Source organism: Rhinopithecus bieti, unplaced genomic scaffold (genome assembly GCF_001698545.2).
Source record: "Rhinopithecus bieti isolate Rb0 unplaced genomic scaffold, ASM169854v2 scaffold_5260, whole genome shotgun sequence".
Taxonomy (NCBI): Eukaryota; Metazoa; Chordata; class Mammalia; order Primates; family Cercopithecidae; genus Rhinopithecus; species Rhinopithecus bieti.
Window position 1 is genome coordinate 4,861,170 of NW_016805896.1, and position 23,589 is coordinate 4,884,758.

The 23,589-nt window shown below is 39.4% G+C and overlaps 1 protein-coding gene across 2 annotated transcripts in view; it reads right to left on the bottom strand.

The window, feature by feature from the left end:
- The window catches only part of MAPRE2 (microtubule associated protein RP/EB family member 2), a 167,202-nt gene that overhangs the window by 124,624 nt on the left and 18,989 nt on the right, over positions 1-23,589 (bottom strand). For both annotated transcript variants that reach the window (XM_017874060.1, XM_017874062.1), the window contains exon 2: positions 10,313-10,374. Coding sequence is in view for 1 of the 2 variants with exons in the window: in XM_017874062.1 (XP_017729551.1) it covers positions 10,313-10,374 (62 nt within the window). In the remaining variant the exon portion in view is untranslated. The remainder of the gene's footprint in view (positions 1-10,312; positions 10,375-23,589) is intronic.

Below are 23,589 nucleotides of genomic sequence, written 5' to 3' on the forward strand. Positions count from 1 at the left end.
CCCCCCCCCCCCCCGCCACCCCTACACACACCCACCAACTGTGTAAAATTATGTGAATGAGGACTAGAAGGAAAATAAAATGTGATTTATTAGGGTAGATAACAAATTTGCATTCACACCCACTTGGGTCCTAACCTTGGCTCTACCACTTACTAGCTATATGCGTTGAACAAGTCAGTAACCTCTCTGAAACAACGTTCTCATTTGTAAAAAGCATCAACAAAGTTTCATGTAGAACATATGAGGATAAGTTGCTAGCAGAGTATCTGGTACACAGTAGGCATCAAATAAAGTTTATGCTCCCACATATTTTCCCTCTGTATACAGGGGTCTGGTGTTCAGGTATTACACAGTTTAGGTAGAAATGAAGGTGAATCCACCTTGGCTTGGTGGATTGTTTACAGGCCTTGCTCCTTCCCCTGTACTCACCCTCACCAGAACCAGAATCCCTAGGCTATCACCAACTTGTTAATGGCAGGACTTGTTCTTTTTAGTGACTCTCTGGCCAGGAAAGTAAAGTCAGAAAGTGAAGTGGGTAGAGGAAACACATTTCTTGATTAGGGGTCTCAATATATACAAACATTCCAGGCACTGGCCTGAGAGACAGCAGTAGCATTCCTTCCACATACCACAGCCTACTTGTACAGAAAATTTTGATAAGACACGTCAACCTCAGCGTAATTTTAGTGATATTTTGCTAAAAATGACTATTACTTAACTAGATCCTGGTACTCTATGCAAAAGGCAAAAATCTATGGCAATGTACAACATGGTAAAGATGCACTAAGCAGAGGGCTGTTGTATTTCTATATGCAACACAGTGCTTGTCCCTGGGACCACAGTACCCTTAAAGGGAATACAAGTTTGTGAGGGGGAACTGTAACACCATCAAACTACTCAGTAAATTGTTCAAAGTTTCACTCAGATCAATGATCAATTGATAATTAAGATTGGTTCCCAATAATCTCTGTAGTCAACAGAGGTCTCTGGAGAGTTAATTACAATCTCTGTACCAATAACAAACTCATTATAAACCAAACAACTTGGAACTCTTAACCCAGTCATTTGGCTCTTACAAATTTTAAAGAGAAAGAAGTAAAGCATTAGTCCATTTAAAAATAGATTTATTACCCTCATGATCAATTTTCATGTTTCCCCAAAGACAAGCTTTTATACAATTTTTAATTTTTATCTGCCAGGTATATATGCCTCATATGGACTGCCGAGACTTGCTGGGACTAAAAAGAAAAAAAATATCACCCTGCCTAGAAGACCAGCACAACAGTCAACTGATGGCCTCCAAACCCAGTGGGTCTCAAGGCTTCTAAATCAGCCTTCTGTTTCCCTAGTTTGGATTCTGTCATTATTCATAAACCAGATGTTTCAATACTTTTTCAGTGTCCTTATATCTCTGACCCTACCATCTTCACCTCCCTCAGCAGATGGCCTTGCATCTGACTTTACAGAAGGTATTGAAGCCATTAGACCAGAATTTAACTTTTCTGTCCCCAAACCTACATATTTACCCAAAGGACAGCCATCTTATTCGGATTCTTGCTTGTTGCAATAAAGGGCTATGTCCTGCCCTCTTGCCTCCTGCCTGCTCAAAGCCCTGGTATATTTAAATCAGAAAGTAAATCATTACATCAAAGAGACCGCTGCACCCCCATGTTTATTGAGGCATTGTTTACAATAGTCAAGATATTAAATCAACCTAGATGTCCAATAACAGATGAATGAATAAAGAAAATGTAGTATACGCACACAATACCATGAAAAAGAAAAAAAAAATCCTCTTTCACAGCAACATGGATGGTCATTATATTAAGTGACATAAACCAGGAGCAGAAAGTTGAACACTCCATATTCTCACTAATACACGGGATTTCATAGAAGTAAAAAGTAGAAGAGAGGATACTAGAGGCTGGCAAGGGTAGAGGGAAGGAAAGGATAGAGAGAGATTTGTTAAAGGATACAAAATTACAGCTAGATAGGAGGGATAGGTTCTAGTGTCCTATACCACTGTAGGTTGACTATTGTTGACAATAACATATAGTTTCAAATATAGAATTTTACATTAAATGTTCCTAACAGAAAGAAATGATAAACGTTTGACATGATGGATATGTTGAGTACCCTGATATAATTATTTACATTACACAGATCAAAACATCACTATGTACCCCATGAATACGTACAAGTACTATTTGTCAATTAATAAAATTAAAAAGCTCTGGTTTATAATTTTCTACCAGCTTCTCCTAGGCCCTGCCCACTGGCTTCCTCCAGGCAGCGTTTAAATCACTCAGGTCTCTTCTACCTTAAATCAACTGTTCTTCCCCACAGGTCCTGATTTCGATCTCCATCTTTATAGTCGGTATCTTAAGGGTTATCTAAACCTGCCCTTTCTACTTCTCAATTTCTCCCTCACTCCTCAACTTCTTGCATCTAGCTCCCATTCTGATCATGCCATTGAAATTATTCTCGCCAAGATCACTAACAACCTCTTTGTTGCTAAAGCAATAGGCATTTTTAGTTTTTACTATTTTATATAAGTTTTATGGGCATTTGGGTGTCCCGACCCTGCTCATTCTTGAAATGGTATTTTCCCTTGGCTTCCATGATAGCATACTCAACTGGTCTTTCTCCTGTGTTTCTGGCTAATCTTCATCTCTCACTTTCAAATTGTGATAAAATGCATATAACAAAATTTTACCAGTTTAACCATTTTTAAATGTACAGTTTGGTGGCATTACATATATTAACATTCTTGTTCAACCATCACCACTATCCTTCTCCAGCATGTTTTCATTCCCCTAAACTAAAACTCTATAGCTATTAAACACTAACTCTCCATTTCCCCCTCCTCTCAGCCCCTGGCAACCACCATTCCACTTTCTGTCTCCATGAATTTGACTACTCTAGATAGCTCACAAAGTGGAATCATACAATATTTGTCTTTTTGTGACTGGTGTATTTCACTTAACGCATTGGCCTCAAGATTCACCCGTGTTGTAGCATGAGTCAGAATTTCCTGTCTGTGGCTGAACAATGTTCCATTGTATGTATCTACCACATTTTTTTTATCCATTCCTCTCTCAATGGACACTTGGGTTGTTTCCACCTTTGGCGGCTGTGAATGCTGCTGCTGTGAACATAGGTGTACTCTCTCTTTTTCTTCATCTACATTTTAATTATTGGTGATTTTCAAGGTTCTACTCTGGCCTCTCTTTCTCAGTCTATACCCTCTTGGGCAATTTTATCTATACTTGTGGCTTACTGCTTACATGCTAGTGACTCTCAAAGCTGTAATTCATTTCTTTTTCTTCTAAGGTTCAGGTCTCAAATCCATATATATATAAAGATATCTATATCCATATCTTTTTTAATGTCACAGACACCCCAAGCTCAACATGGGCAATACTGAGCTTCTGATTCTTGTCCTCACATTTACAGTGTGTCCTGTCTCAGTAAATAACACTCACCAAAGCCCCCACTTACTCATGCCAGACACTGGGCACTATCTTCTGCCAACCACAGCACTGCCACTTATGGAGCTCCCAGGGATCTCACTGAACCCCAAGATCTTTAGGTGACTACTTCTCACTTTGCCATCTCTTAAGAGGGTCCTTAAAGATCAATGTGTTCTCCTCTAGAAAATCCCTCTCCATTACTTCCCCCTACATAAAATAGCACCTCCTCAGGCGCTATTCCTGTTGCCCTTTCTTTACTTTTCTTCACAGTACTGAAACAGCATTTAACACATAGCAAGCACTCAATATGCATTTGCTGGATGAATGAATAACTCCTTGACATCTTCCTTCCCCAATCCTTTCTATAGGTTGGTGCAAAAGTAACAGTGGTTTTTTTCCACTTTTTTTTGCCACCTAAATTGTACTTAAATCCACCCATTAACCTCTACCCCAGCTGTCACCACTATAGCCAGATGCTAATCATCTTCCACCTGGTCTCTCTGCTGTCTAATCAGGTCCCTTCCTGATCTTTCCTTTACACAGCCATCAGAGTGACCATTCTAAGATATAAAACAGGTAGTTTTACTTCTACGCTTAAAGGACTTCAACATCTCTTACAATACAACCCAGGGTTCTTCTTTAGCCTGGCAAGGCCCTTCCTGATCTATCTGTCCAGTCTTACCTGTCGCTATTCCCTCAATGCTCCAGCTCATTACTGAACTTCTTTCAATTTCATTAATATGCCAAATGCTTCTCTTATTTTCCCTCCAGATCTTTGAAGCTGCTACTCTTTCTTCCCAAACAATTTCCCTTTCTCTGAAGTCCCCCTCTCCCCAACACTTGGCTAGTTCTTCCTTTTCCTTTGGGTCTCAGATTAGATGCCACTGAATTTGGAAGCCTTGTCTGACCTCTGCACACCAGTTCTGGCTTAGCTGTTGCTGCTGAGGACTCCCAAGGCAATCTGTACTTCTCCCATCACAGCACTCTGGAATGGAACTGCCCATTTCATTAACATTCCCTACAGTGGGCCATATCTCCATCAGGGCTGAGAACCCTGACTGTCTCATGTAAAATCTACCCTCTGCCTCCTAACAGTGATGGAGCTGTGGTAGAAGCTTAGAAGCTTAATTAATACTTGACACATAATGCTTTTAAAAAAATTTGCTTGAGACATTTCAAACATCCAGAAAAGTAAAAAACATCTTATAATAGTGTAACAGATCTTCATACCCACCAGCTATATTCAGCAATTGTTAATATTTAGCCATATTTTCTTTATCTAATCATCTACCTCTGTATATTTATTTGACCCAATATTTAAGATAAAACACAGAGAAAATGAGTGAATTTTTAAGTCTTACCAACACATCCGTAGAACATGTAAGCTACTGAAGAAATGGAGGAAAAGGAACCATAAAGAAAATCCTCTAAACCTCTAATTAAGCCTAGTTAAGTAAAATTCAGAAATGAGACTGTTAATCTCTGCGTCACAGTTTATAAATGTACCCTCATTCCATCATTTAATTCTCAGAAGTCTTACAAGGCAACTTGATTAATAAACAAGACGAATCCCATGAAGAACCTGTAGCTCTAGGAGGGAAGGGGAAAGAAAATCAATATTTCAATATTTTCTCAGTGTCCATTATGCACCCAACAATTATGTTACCTCTAATTATTCTCACAACAAACAACATGTATTATATCTCTACTTTGAAGATGAAAATGGAGCTTAGTGAGGTCAAGCTATTTGTCCAGCTCACAAGCTGGTATACAGTGGTAAGATCACGGCTCACTGTAGCCTTGAACTCTTGGATTCAAGGGATCTGCCTGCTTCAGTCTCCTGAATAGCTGCAACTACAGACATGTGCCACCACGCTGGCTAATTGTTTTTACTTTTAACTTTTTTTTTTTTTTTGTAGAGACATGAGGTCTCGCTATATTGCCCAGGCTGGTCTTGAACCCCTGGCCTCAAGTGATCCTCCAGCGTCAGACTCCAAAAGTGTTGGGATTACAGTCATGATCCACTATATCTGGCCTAAATAAAATTTTAGTTAAACGTTATAAATTAAAAAATTTTTACTGTGGTATGAGATAGGTAAAAATTATCTAATTGCTTTTATGCATACAAGGGATGCTTAGGTTAATCTAGTCCTAATTCTTACTACCTGTGTGGTATAGATGAGGCAGGGCTAATTAAAGAAGTGACCATAGAACAAGAAGAATCAGAAGCGAAGGTTCTGGTGCTGTGATAATGCCACTGTCTAACCCTAGAAAAGTCACTCAACCTCTCCTCACTTAAGAACGTTCATCTGTAAAATGAGATTTTTGGATTAGATTATCAATGAGGTTCCTTCCAGCTGTTTTAAAGACAAAACACAAATGAAACCTACAATTCTTAGTGATTTACTTCCATCATCATCTGGTGAGGGCCAAGTTGTAGGTCTTACTGATCCCAGGCCTATCCTCTGTGCATTCCCAGTAAATGTACTCACTGGGGGGACTATCAGTGCAGGCCAACTTTAATTAGAATGTTGGTCAGTACAAGGGCAATTACAAGATACTTCAAAACCTTCAAACCTCCAGAAGCAGGTGTCCCACAGATTCTGACACAACAACTGATGATGAAGGCTATGCCTTTCAAAAGAGAAGCCATGGAAAAGTTTCATTCCAGAGGAAACCAGCATTCATCTCTAACCCTGTGAATCCTCTGCCAGGCAAGCTAGCCTGCTTACCACCCTTATACTGATTTTTTAAAAAAGATTCTTTACTCCATTAGATAGTATGCTTTAAGAGCTCTGCCTTGGTCACCTCTATATACCTAGCTTTTACCATAATACTTGGCATAGAGTTGGTGATCAATACATGTTTATGGAATGAAGAGCTAACCTCACCATCCCTGAGTATTCCAAACCAACTGACCCTCATGGCTCAGCTCAGATGTCATCTCTACCTCCCCCTCCCCAAACTCCCATTATATTATAACTGTATTTCTCCTATGGTACATTTCATTTTCTTATTACAGTCATTTACATATATCTTAGTTCCCCAGTAAAATCAAATGCTCTGAGATAGAAGCTATCTCTTGCTCACCTTTGAAAAACTACAATACCTAGCTGATAGTAGGCACAAAATAAAAGTAGAATGAGCACATCTTTCATATATATATACACACACACACACCCCAAAACACTCAGCACAGTGCTTTACAGTTAGTAGTCATTCAGCAAATGCTATTGAATAAATTAAATGCTTTCTGAAAATGTTATGGTGAAACTGGTAGCCAAAAACTACAAACGTCTGTAAATTCTTCCAAATCTTTGGGAAAAATATGGTAAACTAGATTAAGGGTCATAAAAATGGTCTATCCTTGACAAATAATCTCACTTCTGGAATTGTGACCTTAGAAAATAGATGAATAGACACAAACCAAACCAAACCAACAACAAGATCTGTATAGAAATTTAGCATAGCATTTTTTATAGTGAAAATGGGAAGATAGTAAGAATTAAAGCACATACTATGGCATGTTGATATAACATTATACTGCTGTTTCAACGACAGTTCTGATGACCCATGAAAGTAAAAGATGCTGTGACTCACAGTGAGTAAAATACAAAGTTCACACTTATTATGCTATGCACTGTGGAAAATTAGGAATGCCTGTAAGAAGACCAAATATGCAAAAACAGAAAAACAGTTATTTTAGGATGGTGTTGTTATGGGTGATTTTCTCCCCAAGGTTTTCTTTAAATGTATTACGTTACTTTTCATTAATATGATAAAACATTTGGTATAGTCAACATGAATTTTTCCTTAATGTGACTGATTATATTTCCCAAAGATAACTGTTTAGTGAGGATCAAAGCATAAAATTAAATTGCCTACCAATGAACTATTGCTTCAGTATTTAACACTAAGACTCAGGTGATACCTGAGTCTTATACATCATGAGGTATGAAGTACAAGCACATTGTGTGTGGTGCAGGAACAGATTTGGATGAGAAACAAGAAGTGACACCCAGTAAAGGAATCTCAGGAACCACTTAATAGCAGATAGGATCACTCACTCGAGGAAATGGTCAATACAGCTTTCCCTAGGGGATTGGTTTCAGAACCTTCCTTCCCCCACAAGAATCCATTCATGCTCAAGTCCCCTAGTTGGCCCACTGAATCAAGCGATACGAAAAACTGGCTGTCCATGGGTTTCACATACCATGAATACTGTATTTTCAGTTCACTTTTGGTTGCATATTTGGAATCCACGGATATGGAGGTTCGATTGCATTTACTGAAAAAAAATCACTTATAAGTAAATCCGTGCAGTTCAAACCCATGCTGTTCAAGGGTCAACTGTACTAGTTCCTGAAAGGGTTAAATAAAGGAGGGTGCAACCCGGAAGGGATACAGAGAGAAGGGAGAGGGATTAATGATGGTTGTCTCTTTGGTTCTCTGCCATTTACAACCACCGTAATCCATTTCTGTTATCTATCAGGGATGTGCAAATGATGGTGTACAGGCCAAGTGTAGTCCATTTTTTTTTTTTTTTTTTTTTTTTTTTTTGAGACTGAGTCTTGCTCTGCACCCAGGCTGGAGTGCAGTGGTGAAATCCTGGATCACTGCAAGCTCCGCCTCCCAGGTTCATGCCATTCTCCTGCCTCAGCTCCTGAGTAGCTGCTGGACTACAGGCTCCCGCCACCATGCCCACCTAATTTTTTTTGTATTTTTAGTAGAGACGGGGTTTCACCATGTCAGCCAGGATGGTCTCAATCTCCTGACTTTGTGATCCGCCCACATCGGCCTTCCAAAGTGCTGGGATTACAGGCATGAACCATGGCACCTGGACAAGGCCATTTCTTTATGTATTATCTTTGGCTGTTTTCACACTGCAATGAGTTGAACAATTGTGACTAACACTTGTATGACCAGCAAGGCAAAAATATTTACAATTTGGCTCTTTAAATACACATTTGTCCCATACCCCCATATATAAGGAGATTTATAAAGCGACACCCTATTTAGGTAATGGGCCACCTTTTCTTATTACTTTCTCTTCACCACCCTGCAAGATAGGATGATCATATAATTTATCATCCAAAATGAAACGTTTGGAGGGTGAAAGGGGGTGCTACCTAGACTATTTTCCAGGAACACAGAACTGAATCAGGACTGTCCCAGACAGACCCTACATATGGACCATCTACTATAAGGGCTAGCAGTACAAGATCAGTTTTCAAAGGGCACTCATGATCTGTGGCTGCAGACACAGAAAGCTTCGATGGTTTCTCTTCCTGGTTCTTCCTATTTCTAATGCCCTTAGGTACCTTTCCACTGACCTCTGTCCCAACTCTGCTCTAGAGCCTGCTCTGGCCCCCGAATATTACAGCTGTTGGGACACCATGCAGGGTAACATATCTCCACTTTGTTTGTTTGAGACGGAGTCACGCTCTGTCACCCAAGCTGGAGTGCAGTGGTGCGATCTTGGCTCACTGTAACCTCTGCCTCCTGGGTTCAAGTGATGCTCGTGCCTCAACCACCTGAGTAGCTGGGACTACAGGCATGTGCCACAACGCCCAGCTAATTTTTATATTTTCAGTAGAGACAGGGTTTTGCCATATTGACCAGAGTGGTCTTGAACTCCTGACCTCAGATGATCCGCCCACCTCAGCCTACAAAAGTGCTCCATATTTCCACCTTCACTAGAGTAAAAGGGGAAAACATCTATTCATCCACACTAAAAAAAACTAATTATTCCAAGTCAATACAGTGAATTTTATACCTGCAAATTTTAATATCAAGACAACTTCTTAAAATGCTATTGTCCTTTAAGTAGAAGAATTTCAGTTTCTCTTTGCAAATATTTAAAAAATGACTACCAGTCATAGCATTTATTACAATGAGGCCCCAAAACAAATATGGTATATTATTCATTGATTTGAGCTTTTAATATTCACCATTACTGTTTGGAGAATTACTGTTTAAGAATGAGGTTTCTAATTTTATCATTCCAGAATTCTTGTAAAAAGAAGAAAACTAATATGTCCCCCCACACTGTTTTTTTTAAGTAAAAATGTTTGATGCTGTGGAGAAATAGGAGTAAAATAAAAGATGTTGAGAGCACCTGTGATGAAATATAGGATGTCACACCACACTTTGTGAGACTATTCTGTGTGAACAATAATAGCTTGTAGCTTTGAGACCTCTCTGAATGGCTTTCCAAATATTGCCATCTGGTGGAATTTCAGTTAATTGTTCCTTTGTTCCAAGGGCTCCTGGAGATGACTCTTGAAGGCATTACTTAGAGAGGCTTGGAGTACTAATTGGAAATAACTGAAGGTCAAAATGATTGCATCTCAAAGACAAATCCCAAACTGAAAAAAATGAGGCTTTCTAGGTTCCTCATCTCTGTCACAAGTATGCTTGCACGCTCTCACTCTCTCTCTCTTTCTGCCTCTCAAAGCCAGCAGAGTGGCTTCCTTGATTCTTAACATACCAAATAAAAATCATTTATTCATAAATAGCAATGTCATGAGTTCATTTTGACCATATCTTGATATTCTACCCTCCTCACCTATCATAAGATTTTTTGAAATCAAACTTTAATTAATTGGCTTGACCATTTTTTAGAGGAATTGCTAATAGCAATTAATTAGCCCTTCGTACATTTGGGAAATGGAATTTGGCTTGAAAAAAGTGTTTTAAAAGAGTGTATTTACTCAAATATTGGCTTTAATTGTATACTGGAATTTTGAAAATAAATTTGTTACAAAGACAATATTACTACTCACTTTAAATTAATTTTTGAGTAAGGAGTCATGCAACATAATTTATATAAACCTTACCTTGAGCATCCAGGCTTTCTCCCTGTCTGTGGAAATGAACTGTTCCTCTGGGAAACAGGACACTGGGATAGTAAAATGGAAGGAAAAGAGAATGCAAGCATTTAATATCATGAAAATACGGAAGCAAAGAGTTATAATTTAGTTTAGTGGGTGTGGTCAGCAATGGAAAAAAATTAAAGAAAAAATACACGCCAAATATCCAAAAGTCAATCGATCTTACCATATGAAAGAGATTAAGTCAGCCAGATAATAGAATTATACTCTCAATCTATATTATTAGATCAATTCTCACATTGATTAATAGTTAATAAAAACTTAGTATAATGTCACTCCTATGAAAATAATTTTTCTTTTGTTTTTCCCCTTGCCTGATAGTCTGATGTGATGGGAGTCATGTTGGCAGATAACCCCAAGAAGCAGTGCCTCTAGTGGAGTATCAAATACCAACATCAGTACTTTAATTCCCCAAACTTAAGTTTATCCAGGTTTTATATCTAGTATCTGAATTCCCCAAACTTAGGTTTATCCAGGTTTTACATCTAGTATCAACACAGGCTTTTTCTAGTCAAAAGCTTTTAATTTCGACAGGATAAGCATTATAAACGACTTTAAAAATGTACATATCAATAAGCAGTAATTTAGTAATTTACTTTCCTTTTTGAGACGCAGTCTCGCTCCGTCGCCCAGGCTGGAGTGCAGTGGCTCGATCTCGGCTCATTGCAAGCTCCGCCTCCCGGGTTCACGCCATTCTCCTGCCTCAGCCTCCCGAGTAGCTGGGACTACAGGTCCCACCACCACTCCCGGCTAATTTTTTGTATTTTTAGTAGAGACGGAGTTTCACCGTGTGTTAGCCAGGATGGTCTGGATCTCCTGACCTCGTGATCCGCCCGCCTTGGCCTTCCAAAGTGCTGGGATTACAGGCGTAAACCACCATGCCCAGCCAATTTACTTTCTTTATATGAATTAGCTATTTATTTTCAAAACACGCTTTGACTAAATGAGGCAGTAAGACAGGAAACTGATGAGGGACAAATCCAATTCTGGAGGCTGAGAAATGCATGAGCTTTGAGTTTGCTTTGAGAGTCCAGTGTTTGGGGAATGAATGGTTACGGAGGAGGTTGCTATGGTTCAGTGGAATGCTGCTATAAATCACCTGACATGCATGTACGTGTGAGCCTTAACTCTCTTCCCCACTTTCCACCTAAGTCCTACATTGCTCTTCTGTGTTTTCTATGACCATTTCAGAAATGACTTAGGTGTTTATTTAGCTTAAAATCAATTGTGTAAAAATAAAATATTTGTGATAGATCCAACACGATGTGATTATCCCCAGACATAGTTCTGGAGATGCTGCTGTTAGAATTTTTTTTTTTTTTAATTAAAAGGGAGGAGGTAGGTATTTTATAGTTTTCTCTAAGGGAAAAGGAGATGGTTAAAAAAAAGGCAAAGAACAAAATGACAAACATCAAGAGAATAAAAGTAAAGGTGACAGCTGAATTGTTATACTACTCAGTGAAGGATTTCAAAATAATTGATAAACTTGGGCTTGTTTAAAATCAGTAAACTTAACATGAATAGTGTACCTAAATAGTGTCAATAACTAAATTTAGGTATATTGACTACTATCTAAGTTTTTTCCTTCAGATACAATAAGTTGAATTTCCTTACATATTTTGCAGCAGAATTTAATTTTATGAATACTTTATATCTTTCTATAATTTAATATGATAACTTTATATGATAGTTGATAAACCTAAAATTCAGATTTTAACAATATTGGTTCCCATCCATGTCAGTTTCTATTCTTAAGTCCTTCAAGTTTCCAGAAATTTCAACTGAATCAGAATAAAATTTTCATTTATCTACTTTATTTAATCGTACCTAGTAGCTGTGCAAGCCACTGGCCACCATGCTACGAAGGAGGAATGTAAGGTTTCTAGTTTATCTATAAAGCAGATAATTAGCCCTTAGAAAATTCAGAATTGTCTATATACAGCTGGCCTTTTTCTATTTTCTGACAATGGTCCGTTGCTAATTTTTCAGCATCCACAATGGATCAGTTTGGAGAAGAATGACATTATTTATTGAACACCTTATGCACCAGTCATTTCACATATTTTATCTAATTTAATCCTCAAAACCATCTTATTGTGAATGAAGAAACTGAGGCTCAGAGTAGTGGGGCAATTTGCCCAGTATCATGCAGCTAGAAGGGGATAGATTTTTAATTGAGTCTGGCAGACCAGTAACTATCTCCTTTCTCTTTCATCTGTGTGTTCACACTAAAATACCTTAATAGCAGTCATTTGACGTAGATTAGAAATACTTGGAGAGCTTTCACTCCACCATCATAAGTCCAGGACCTAGCATATGGTAGGTGCTCAAGAAGGCCCAGTCTTGCAAGGATAGAGGTCTAGCCTTGCCATGCAGCCTTTGCTAGTGGGTACAGGAGTGAGGCAAAGCGTGCTCCTGTTGTGTTTGGCAGGAGTAGAGCTCTTAGTGTCTGCAAGTCTCACACTTTACATAAAAACAAACTCAAAATGGATCATGGCATAAATGTAAAATGTAAGACTACAAAACTTGTAGAAAAAACAAAAAACAGGAGAAAATCTTTAGGATCGGGGCTGGCAAAGTGTTCTCAACCTTGACACCAAAAACACAAACTGTGAGAGGAAACATTGGTAAATTGGACTTCATCAAAGTTAAAAACTTTTGCCCATGTGAAGAGGATATAAATACAAGATATAAACTAGGAGAAAATATTTGCAAGCCCAATATCTGACAAAGAACTAGTGTCTAAAATAAAGAACTCTCAAAATGCAACCAAATAAACCAATTTAGTTGGAAAATGGGAAAAATATATGAACAGACATTTAACTGAAGAGGATATAAATATACAGAGAGCAAATAATATTAAATGATATGCAACATTATTAGCCTATAGATAAAAGAAAACTAAAACTACATGAGACATCACAACATACCTATCAGAATGGCTAAAATAAAAAATAACGACAACACCAAATGTTGGCGAGGGTTTGAAGAAACTAGATCACTCATATATTGCTTGTGAGCATGTAAAATGGTAGCGCTACTGTGGAAAACAGTTTTGTAGTTTTAAAAGTTAAACATGCGACTACCATATCACCCAGCAATTGCTCACTTTGGCATATACCCCAGAGAAATGAAAACTTGTGTATAGCAGCTTTATACTTAGTAGCCCCAAACTGGAAACCACCCAGATATCTTTCAACAGGTTAATGGTTAAACAAACTGTGCTACATCCAAACTTCAGAACACTACCCAGCAATAAGAAGGAACCAACTATTGATAGAAAGTAACAACCGGAATGAATCTCCAGAGAATTAGGTTGCCTGAAAAAAGAAAGTCCCCAAAAGCTATATACTGCATAAGTCCATTTATCTAACATTTTTAAAATGGGAAAGCTATAGAAATGGAGCACAGATTAGTGGTTGCCAGGGGTTAAGAGGAGGGGGTGAGGGCTGGAGGGAAATGAGTATGATTATAAAAGGCAACACAAATGTTTTTGTGGTGATGGAAATGTTCTGAACCTTGATTACATGGACATGATATTCTGGTTGTGACATTGTGCTATAAGTTTGCAAGATGCTACCACGGCAGATTGGATAAAGAATATATGGGATCTCTCTATATTATTTCTTACAACTACATCTTAAGGTACAATTATCTCAAAATATATATATTTTTTAAATCAGGTAATTGGACAGGAACTAGAATTGAGCAAGATACCTCAGTTTTATTTTCTTACCTTTTCAAAGAAAAGCAAAAGCCCCAAAGCAGTGGGCAAGATGGATCAGGAGTTTGCTCCATTTTGCACAGATCCAAGAAAAAAAATAACTCACCCACTAACTTAGCATTCAGAAACCACTGCCAGTGTTTTGCTATCCAATCTTGCCTATGTTGGAATTTTCTTTGCTGTTATTCCCCTTTCTCCCTCATGTACTTTCTCAATCCACTAAAATTCACAATACACATATTCAAAACCAGAAGTGAGTTTGAAATAGCAGCTTGATACATCATGTGTCTTTTTTTTTTTTTTTTTTGAGACAGAGTCTTGCTCTGTCACCCAGGCTGTAGTGCAGTGGCTCCATCTCAGCTGACTGCAACTTCCGTCTCCTGGGTTCAAGCGATTCTCGTGCCTCAACCTCCCGAGAAGCTGGGATTACAGGCATGCGCCACCACACCAGACTAATTTTTGTATTTTTTAGTAGTGATGTGGTTTTGCCATGTTGGCCAGGTTGGTCTTGAACTCTTGGCCTCAAGTGAGGCTGCCTGCCTCGGTATCCCAAAGTGCTAAGATTACAAGTGTGAGCCATGGCACCCAGCCAATATATCCTGTATTTTTTAACGGATCTTTCATACCCTTAAGTTCACACTATCTAGGAATTTTCAAAATCTTACAAAATATCCACATCTTATTTGCATAGAAATGGAATATTTAACATTTATTTTTACAAATAGTGTCTTGCAGTGATGCCCAAGCTAGAGTACAAGAGGCTATTCACAGGCACAATCCCCATGTACTGCACTCTCGACCTCCTGGGCTCAAGCGATCCACCTGCCTCCAGATAGATCTCAAGTCATTGAGACTACAAGTACCTATATGGAGTAGAATTTTATCCTTTGTGGTACTATTTTATGGATGACAAGGCAGGTGTTCTGTATTCAAAACTGGACCATACACTAAATAACGACAGAACTTTAATCGCCAACACACAGAGGAACTTGCCAAGTCCCCCTTCATGTTTGGAAAGATCACATTGACTTTTATCCTTTAGCCATTCTGAGCACTAGGGCAGCTCCTCAGAAATGAGCAGCCATAAGCCAGCTGCTTTCTCTGGCTTATGGCTCTGCTTGTTTGTTGGTTTTGTTTTCATTGAAAAGACCAAATATCTTTGTTAGGATAAGAGTCATGACTCTTTAACAAAGCACATTCTCTGTTTCTACAAAGGTCCATTTTCCCCATCCTCTAGAAATGTCAAATCCTCTTTCTTTGACAAACAAATCCAGAATTCCAGCATCCCATGTCCAAGGCACAGCAGCAGAACCTCTATCCTAGCTAGGGAGTCCTGCCATCCTCTGGCAAAGACTGCTACTTTCATGTCTGGCCACAAAAACTACAGGAACATGAAAGATACATCAGAATGAAAAACATGTTTGTAAAATATTTCAAATAATGCCATGCCATTGAAAGAAGATTTCATTCTTTCTTCATTGCTATGTGCTTAACCAAGGAGGCTTCTGGTCAACACAAGGCTAAAGCGTCCTCCTCACAAAGAGACAGCATTACACCTCCCCAACTGTTCACAGCTTTTCCAAGAAGAGAACACTACTGGGGCCTGAGGCCAAATTTTCCTCTAGGGAGTTTAGTAAGCTGTCTTTGGATCTCCAGAATAAGCTGTATCCTGAATTCCAAACTCCCCATGGCCACTTTGACATATTAAATCCCTTCAGTTGTAGATCACATTCTTTATTGTGGGAGGTCCATAGCTTTCTAGGAATAAAGCAGCTTGCAGCATTAGCAGAAGGTCACAGGCCATTAATCCTGAGGTGGAGCTTACTAGATATTAATCTTTCAGAAAGCCCTGCCTCCATGCACTGCCTCAATTAGTGGTCTTGGGTTGGGCTCAGGGCCTTCTCTAGGGGCAGCAGAGGGGAGGCCTAGACTCCCTCCCCTCTCCTGTGCAAATCCCCCAGGGCAAGACTGTCAGGAAGCACAGAGCTGAGCACACATCAGGGAAACCAAAAACCAAATGAGCGTATCTGGCAAGTAAAGGAGGTCAGATTACACTGAATCTTGGGCTAAGTCTGGTACAACTCATTCTTCTCCTTAAGAAAGACAAACTACCAAATGACCCATATTGTATATTTAAGGACTTCAAAAAAAATATAGCTCACTGCTAAATGGATTTTGGTGGTATATATTAAGAATAGTAATGATGTTATAAACTGATGGTCATTATGATTTAGGTTTCTATAAAAATAAAAGATGATCCCCAGAAAATACCTAAAATGATAGCTACAATAAAATAAAAATTCACTTCTTTTCATACAAATGTAGCCTAGCCCTTTCTTCTTGGAATCATCATTTATCCCTCTGCTAGTTTCTATGTGAATCAGAATTAAAATATTTTTTAAGATTGCCCTTTCTATTTTAGAATAGAATATTTATAGTGCTCAATGTACAAAAGTAAAATTCTTTCAAAAAATTACATGAGACAAAACTACATATATGAGAAACAACACATATATTATAGTTCTGTAAAGTGTTTTATAATTACATTATTTTCACTTATCCTTTTATCCATTTTTAATCAGATATTTTTTAAAATAAAGTCGTAAGCATAGAATAGCTCCTCTCCTCATGTGTGCAATTGATGATGAAACGTGGCAGAATGCATGTTACGTGGCAGAATGCATGTTACATGGCAAATTAGCACAGAGAGAGGTTCGATTTCAGGTTCAATTTCAGAGCCCAGGGTTCAAGTTTAGTGTCTGGGTCACAGTGGAAACTAAAGCCCTGCTTTCCATGCTTGCTGTCTTTATAGTCTGTAATTCCTTTGACCATGCAAAGAAGGAACACAGTAACGTACTAAGGGTTACACATGAAATCTAAGTAAGACTTTGACAATAGCAACAGGGCTGAAAAGACATTGGGTATCAAGGGCTGCTGTGACCTTTTGTGCTGTATTGTGCTCCGTGGAAATCTTTTCAAATTATATTTTAACATTTTTGGCCAAGTCCAGAGTGAGACTTGGTCTTAAAAAAAAAAAAAAAGAATTGCAACTTCGGCCAGTCTTAGTGGCTCACGCCTGTAATCCCAGCACTTTGGGAGGCCAAGTTGGGCGGATCCCCTGAGGTCAAGAGTTCGAGACTAGCCTGGCCAACATGATGAAACCCCATCTCTAATAAAAATACAAAAATTAGGCCAGGCGCAGTGGCTCAAGCCTGTAATTCCAGCACTTTGGGAGGCCAAGGTGGGCGGATCACAAGGTCAGGAGATCGAGACCATCCTGGCTAACACAGTGAAACCCTGTCTCTACTAAAAATACAAAAAAATTAGCCAGGTATGGTGGTGGGCACCTGTAGTCCCAGCTACTCGGGAGGCTGAGGCAGGAGAATGGCATGAACCTGGGAGGTGGAGCTTGCAGTGAGCCAAGATTGTGCCATTGCACTCCAGTCTGGGCGACAGAGTGAGACCCTGCCTCAAAAAAAAAAAGAAAAAAAAAAAATGCTGGTAAAAGTGAGTGAATGGGATTTGTAGAGACCTGTAGGAATGTCTGCATAGCCTCTGTCCATAAGTTTCCTGTTTGAGCCAATGTGAAGACCCCAGGATGCTGATATAACAACAAACAGCCCTGCTCTTGGGGTCCCTGCTATGGGGTCTGCCTTACAAAGGAATCTACTTTCAAAAGGTTTGGGGGCCACATCAATAACTGAATTCCTTGATAGAAAAAATATCATGCTAAATTCCAGTCAACTGGGAAATATCCCAGTGAAGTTGTGGAGCAGATACCCCAATTACACCGTCAGGGATAAAATAACTACTGGGGAAATCAATATATTAATGAAAATAAATCCAGGTAACATATACAACTTGAAAATATTTCTTAAAGGCTTTTCCTTTAGTAATTATACTTGTTTATAGCTCTTAGTTTTGCAAAATTATTTTATATATATCACATTACCCAGATCTTCAAAGTGTAATTCATTTTGGTTGTTTATTTGTTTGAGACGGAGTCTCACTCTTGCAGCCCAGCCTGAAGTACAGTGGTGTGATCTCAGCTCACTGCAACCTCAGCCTTCTGGGTTCAAGAGATTATTCTGCCTCAGCCTCCCTAATAGCTGGGATTACAGGTGCTCGCCACCATGCCCATATTTCACCCTGTTGGCCAGGCTAGTCTCGAACTCTTGACCTCAGGGTATCCACCCAACTCAGCCTCCCAAAGTGCTGGGATTATAGGTGTGAGCCACCACGCCCAGCTGAAATGGTAATTCTTTTATTACTTCTTCTAGAGGTTCACTCTGCTTGCCTTTTAGTTAGCTGCTTTTCCCTCCTTATGCTTTTTCCTGAAGAGCTCTTATGTGGTACCAAGTTGAAGAGTCAGAGCTCTAATTGTGCTTCTCAAAGTTTTTAAAAATCATCTTCCTCACTCCTCCTCCCCACTCACAAGGAGCCTTTCTATCCCCTAAGGATGCTAAGAAATCCTTTAGGATCCCCTAATGCTATGGAATGAGATTTTGTCCATAAAGGTTAACCTTTGGAGGCCACAAGCCATTGCAATATCCAGTTTTCATTCTCCTTGAGAGTTTATACTGTAATCCATTCGAGCAAACAGGCATTATTGACCATTGCTATTTGTCAGGAGAAGTAGGGATACAAAAATGAATAATGAGGATACAAAATGAATAAGGGATACAAAATGAATAATGAATGAATGTTGCAAGTTGTAAACCTCCCACCCTGTTTTTTAAAGCATAACGCCATGAAATGAAGAGGATTACTAACCCCACCCTTTAGGTGAAGAAACTGAGGCTCAGGAAGCTTGTTTCTTGCATGAGATCACACAGCTAGTAAAGGAGAGAGTTGAAACCCAAACACGGGTCTTGTCATTCCAAATCACAGGCTTTTCTCATGGATCTATTCTACCTCTTTCCTATGTTTATCAGGCCTCCTTTGCATACTATTTTAAAATTCAATTTCATATATTTGAAGCAACAGGGCACCACATTTTAGACCGCGGAAGACTTTGTATACAAGGTTTCTGTTCTTTCATTTGTTCAACATATTAGCCATTTATTAGTAGCTACAACACACCAGGTGCTCTGCTATGCCACATGCATCAGTTCATTTACTCCTCCCAATAAGCCTATAAGAGGTGTTATTCTTTATCCCATCTCATAGATGCATGAACTGAGGCTTCCAACCCATGTTTGTCGTACTTTGAAGCTGGGACTCTTGAGTACCACCATACACACCTATTAGATTCCAAGTACCATGTTGGGTGCTGGGATTCTAAGGGTGAACAAGACACAGAACAGCCACCCAGGACTTAAGTGTAGCTGGGTAACCACCTAAGCTCTGCCTCCTGTCAGATCAGCTGCAGCATTAGATTTTCATAGGAGCGTGAACCCTACTGTGAACTGTGCACGTAAGGGATCTAGGTTGCGTGCTCCTTATGAGAATCTAATGCTTGATGATCTGAGGTGGAACAGTTTCATCCGGAAGCCATCCTCCATCCTCCACCCCACCCCCAGTCTATGGAAAAACTGTCTTCCACAAAACTGGTCCCTGGTGCCAAAAAGGTTGGGGACCACTGAGGTAATAGACATAAAATAATCATATCACAGGGCTGTGAATGCAATGATATTGACAGCAGGAGTGGAAAAATTCCTGACTGCTGTTTTCTTCGAGAGCATATAGAGTTTGAAAATCATTTGTTTTTCTCATTCTGAAAATTAGAGGAAAACAAGCATTTTAACTATCAGGTTCATCTGTGACAGTGCTTTCCTGACTTATGAATCACCTGGGAATTTTGTTACAATGCAGGTTATGATTCAGCACGTCTAGGGGTTGAGGGGTGTGAGAATCCGCCTTTCTAAAATCTTCTAGGTGGTGCTGCTGGTCTAGAGACACACCTTGAGTTGCATGGCACACACACACTCTCTGTGCTTCAGGCTCCTTCCAAAATCTGCTATGGTGGCAGAGTAACACGCACTTGGTAAAGGAGCCACTCACTCACATGATCCCAACTGAGATAAACTAATGTATAGCTTAGACCTTACTACCAAACAATGGACACAAACATATAGCTTAGACCTTAACCACCAAACAAGCAAAACTAAGGATGTGAAGTCCATCCTTGGTGCACACCACTTTTTTCTTTCTCCTCCTTCCTGTATTTATTCCTAGCCCCCAGTGCTGACATATTCACCCAGAATTCCAGGTTCTTAGGGAAGTTCTCCCCTTTTGAAGATGATATGTATTTAATTAATTAACTAGTTTATGCAAATGCATTAGAGAATGTTTTAACAAAATTTGTTATTTTTTTCTCTGCGGACCGAGATGGCTATCTCTGGATCTTGTTAAATGGGCACCCTCAATGAAGGCACTGTTTTTTTGTGTGTGTTTGTGTGTAGATAATTGGATCAGCTGAAGCTGCCACACATATATCCAGTGTACTTGAGAGATAGGAAGATGCTTGGATGTCCTGCCAAATTCTGTGAATAGCAAACAATGAGCTAAAAAACTTAAAAACGGCCGGGCGCGGTGGCTCAAGCCTGTAATCCCACCACTTTGGGAGGCCGAGACGGGCGGATCACGAGGTCAGGAGATCGACACCATCCTGGCTAACACAGTGAAACCCCGTCTCTACTAAAATACAAAAAAATTAGCCGGGCGAGGTGGCGGGCGCCTGTAGTCCCAGCTACTCAGGAGGCTGAGGCAGGAGAATGGCGTAAACCCGGGAGACGGAGCTTGCAGTGAGCTGAGATCCAGCCACTGCACTCCAGCCTGGGTGACAGAGAGAGACTCCGTCTCAAAAAAAAAAAAAAAAAAAAAAAAAAAAAAAATTAAAACTTTGCATTACTTGTTTCCACAACTGTATACTGTACTGGAACCATTATTTTGCCTAAAAGTGTCAGGCCCAAAATGACTTTTGAGATTGCCTACACTTCATAGTAACATTCCTCTCTTGGTGCACTTGTATTTTCAAACTGAGGGAAAAGAAGCAGCCACCGATGCTAGAATATCAGGAGTCCTCATCTACAGGGAGATGTATCCAGAAAATATATTTAACTAAGTTTTTAAAACCCTATGCATGTTTCCGTGGAAATATGAGTTGGTTAGAGGTTAAGATACTGGTATAATTTAATACCTTTATGGGTTTAAGGGATCTTTGAGGGCTACCCTGAGAATCCAACTATCATTTGTAAAGCTGCCTGGTATAAAGAGCATTGGGACTTGGGATATCATTCCCTGGGTTTGAGGTTTTCCCAATTATGTGACTTTGGGCATGCCACTTAAACTCTGGGACCCAGTTTTTACAGTTTTCTGTAAAGTACAGCTCCTTAAAGAGCTGCTGCTACATATAAAAATTCTTTAGCAACTATAAATTTCTATGTACATGGAAAATACTTATTAAATTTATCATCATTATTATTGAATTTGAACATTTCTCCTTGGACCTGATTATAGGGATATAAAATATTAAAATAGAATGAAATCTAGGGAAAACTAACAGCTTAAACAGAATAGGAGGGAATACCTATCTTGAGGGAGGTGTGGATGGGGCCTCGATGAAAAGGGTCCCAAGGAATCCTTGGAACAGGACCTTCTCTGGCCTTTCTGGCCCTTCCAAGGCCTTTTTTGCTGCCTCTTCTGTAATACATGACCTTGGCAAGCCCCAGTTTGACCACCATCTCTCTAAGGTTAGTAGCCTAGGAAAAGAAAAAAAAAGAAAGCAAAAAACAGAAACCAAAAAAAAAAAACCATCTTTTGATCACAGCTAAGACTTCTGTTAGCTTAAGGTTGAATAGTGCTCGTAAGATTGTTGTACGGATTACATGTTTTGTAGCTATTACTTCATCTAACACAGTGCTTAATATCTTTATCTCCCTCAAATTTTTTGGAGCCTAGAGAAGCTGGTTTTTCTTCTTTCTTGCTCCTCCCCATCCCACATGGTTTCCTTTTTCATTCCCCATGGGGACAGCAAATGTCTCCCCATCCTCCCAGTTAGTACAATGTGCTGGAGAGCCAGGAAGCAGCTTAGATGATCTGCAAAATACTGTCAAAAACCAAATGATGCGCTATAAACTTTTAAAACTTTGCAGTTACTAGTGGTTTTAGTAAAAAAAAAAAAATCCATGCCTCAGTTTTTCATCTATAAAATGAATTAAATGAGATGATCTCCAAGGTTGCTCTCAGCTCTAAAACACTATGATTTATTTAATTTGCTATTTGGCATAAATAATGAAGGGCATATATTTCAAGAGTTATGTACTGATTTTGTGAGACCCTCTCTGTCAACCCTTTGATTATGCCAGACATTCAAGATGGGTAGAACACAACTAGCTTCATTTGTTCCCATCAGGAGTGAGAAAGTGTCATGGAGCTGTACCTCTGGTCCAGAGTACAGTAACACCATGGCCCAATCAGGAGAAGGCTTTGCTCATCACAGACCCCTCTTTGGGCATCATTTGGCATTAATTTTTAGGTGCCAGGGCCATAAGAGAAGAAATGATTCCCACTTCTGTTCACAACTGTTGATGTATGTGGTCTTTCTATACTCACTAGCATGACTCAACTACACTCTTAAAAAGGGGAAGTCCCTTTGATTAGGCTCAAATAAAAGGTTGTTATAGTTGGTTCACTCCTGGTGTTTTAAGTTCATTTTCTTCTTGTTCTTGCATGCTCTGGTGCCTCAGGCAGGTGCTGTATCAGTGCCCAGGCCAGGCACAATGGCTGTAGCCAGTAATCCCAACACTTCAGAAGGCAGAGGCAGGAAAATCCCTTGAGCCAAGGAGATCTAGACCATCCTGGGCAACAAAACATGACCTTGTCTCTGTTAAAAGTAAAAAAAAGAAAAAATAATAGCCGGGAATGGTGGTGTACACCTATATTGCCAGTCATTTGGGAGGGTCACTTGAGCCCAGGAGTTTGAAGCTACAGTGAGCTATGTCTGTATTACTGCACTCCAATCTGAGCAACAGAGTGAGATCCTGTCTCACTCATTCATTCATTTATAAATAAATCAGTGTGTAGTAATTGTGCAGTAGCACAGACTCACAAGATTCAGGCCTTAGTGTCTTGACCTGTATTTTGAGGCAGCACAATTCAACTCACTCCTGTACTCCATCAGTGGTTCTGCTTTTTCCATGTCTTCCCTTACCTCTAATGAGATATGATATATGGACTCTTTATTTGTCAGCCTAGGCCAACTGAGGGAGAGGCAACCCAACACTAAAAACCACATGCACAGGGAAACGTGAGCTCAGGAAGTTTTCTGAGTGGGTGCTTTTTAAAATGTGTCTGATCTGCCGGAAATCACACTGCTTTCATATTTTGAACAGCTATAATGGCATTCTCCATATGTTAAATGGATGTTTAAACTTATCACTGCATCTGCCTATTCCAATTTAAAGAATTCAATGTGCTAATGGACTATCAAAACTGCATATTTTCCTCATGTTTAAAATGTAATTTATGGATTCCCCAAAGGAAAAAATATATAGTT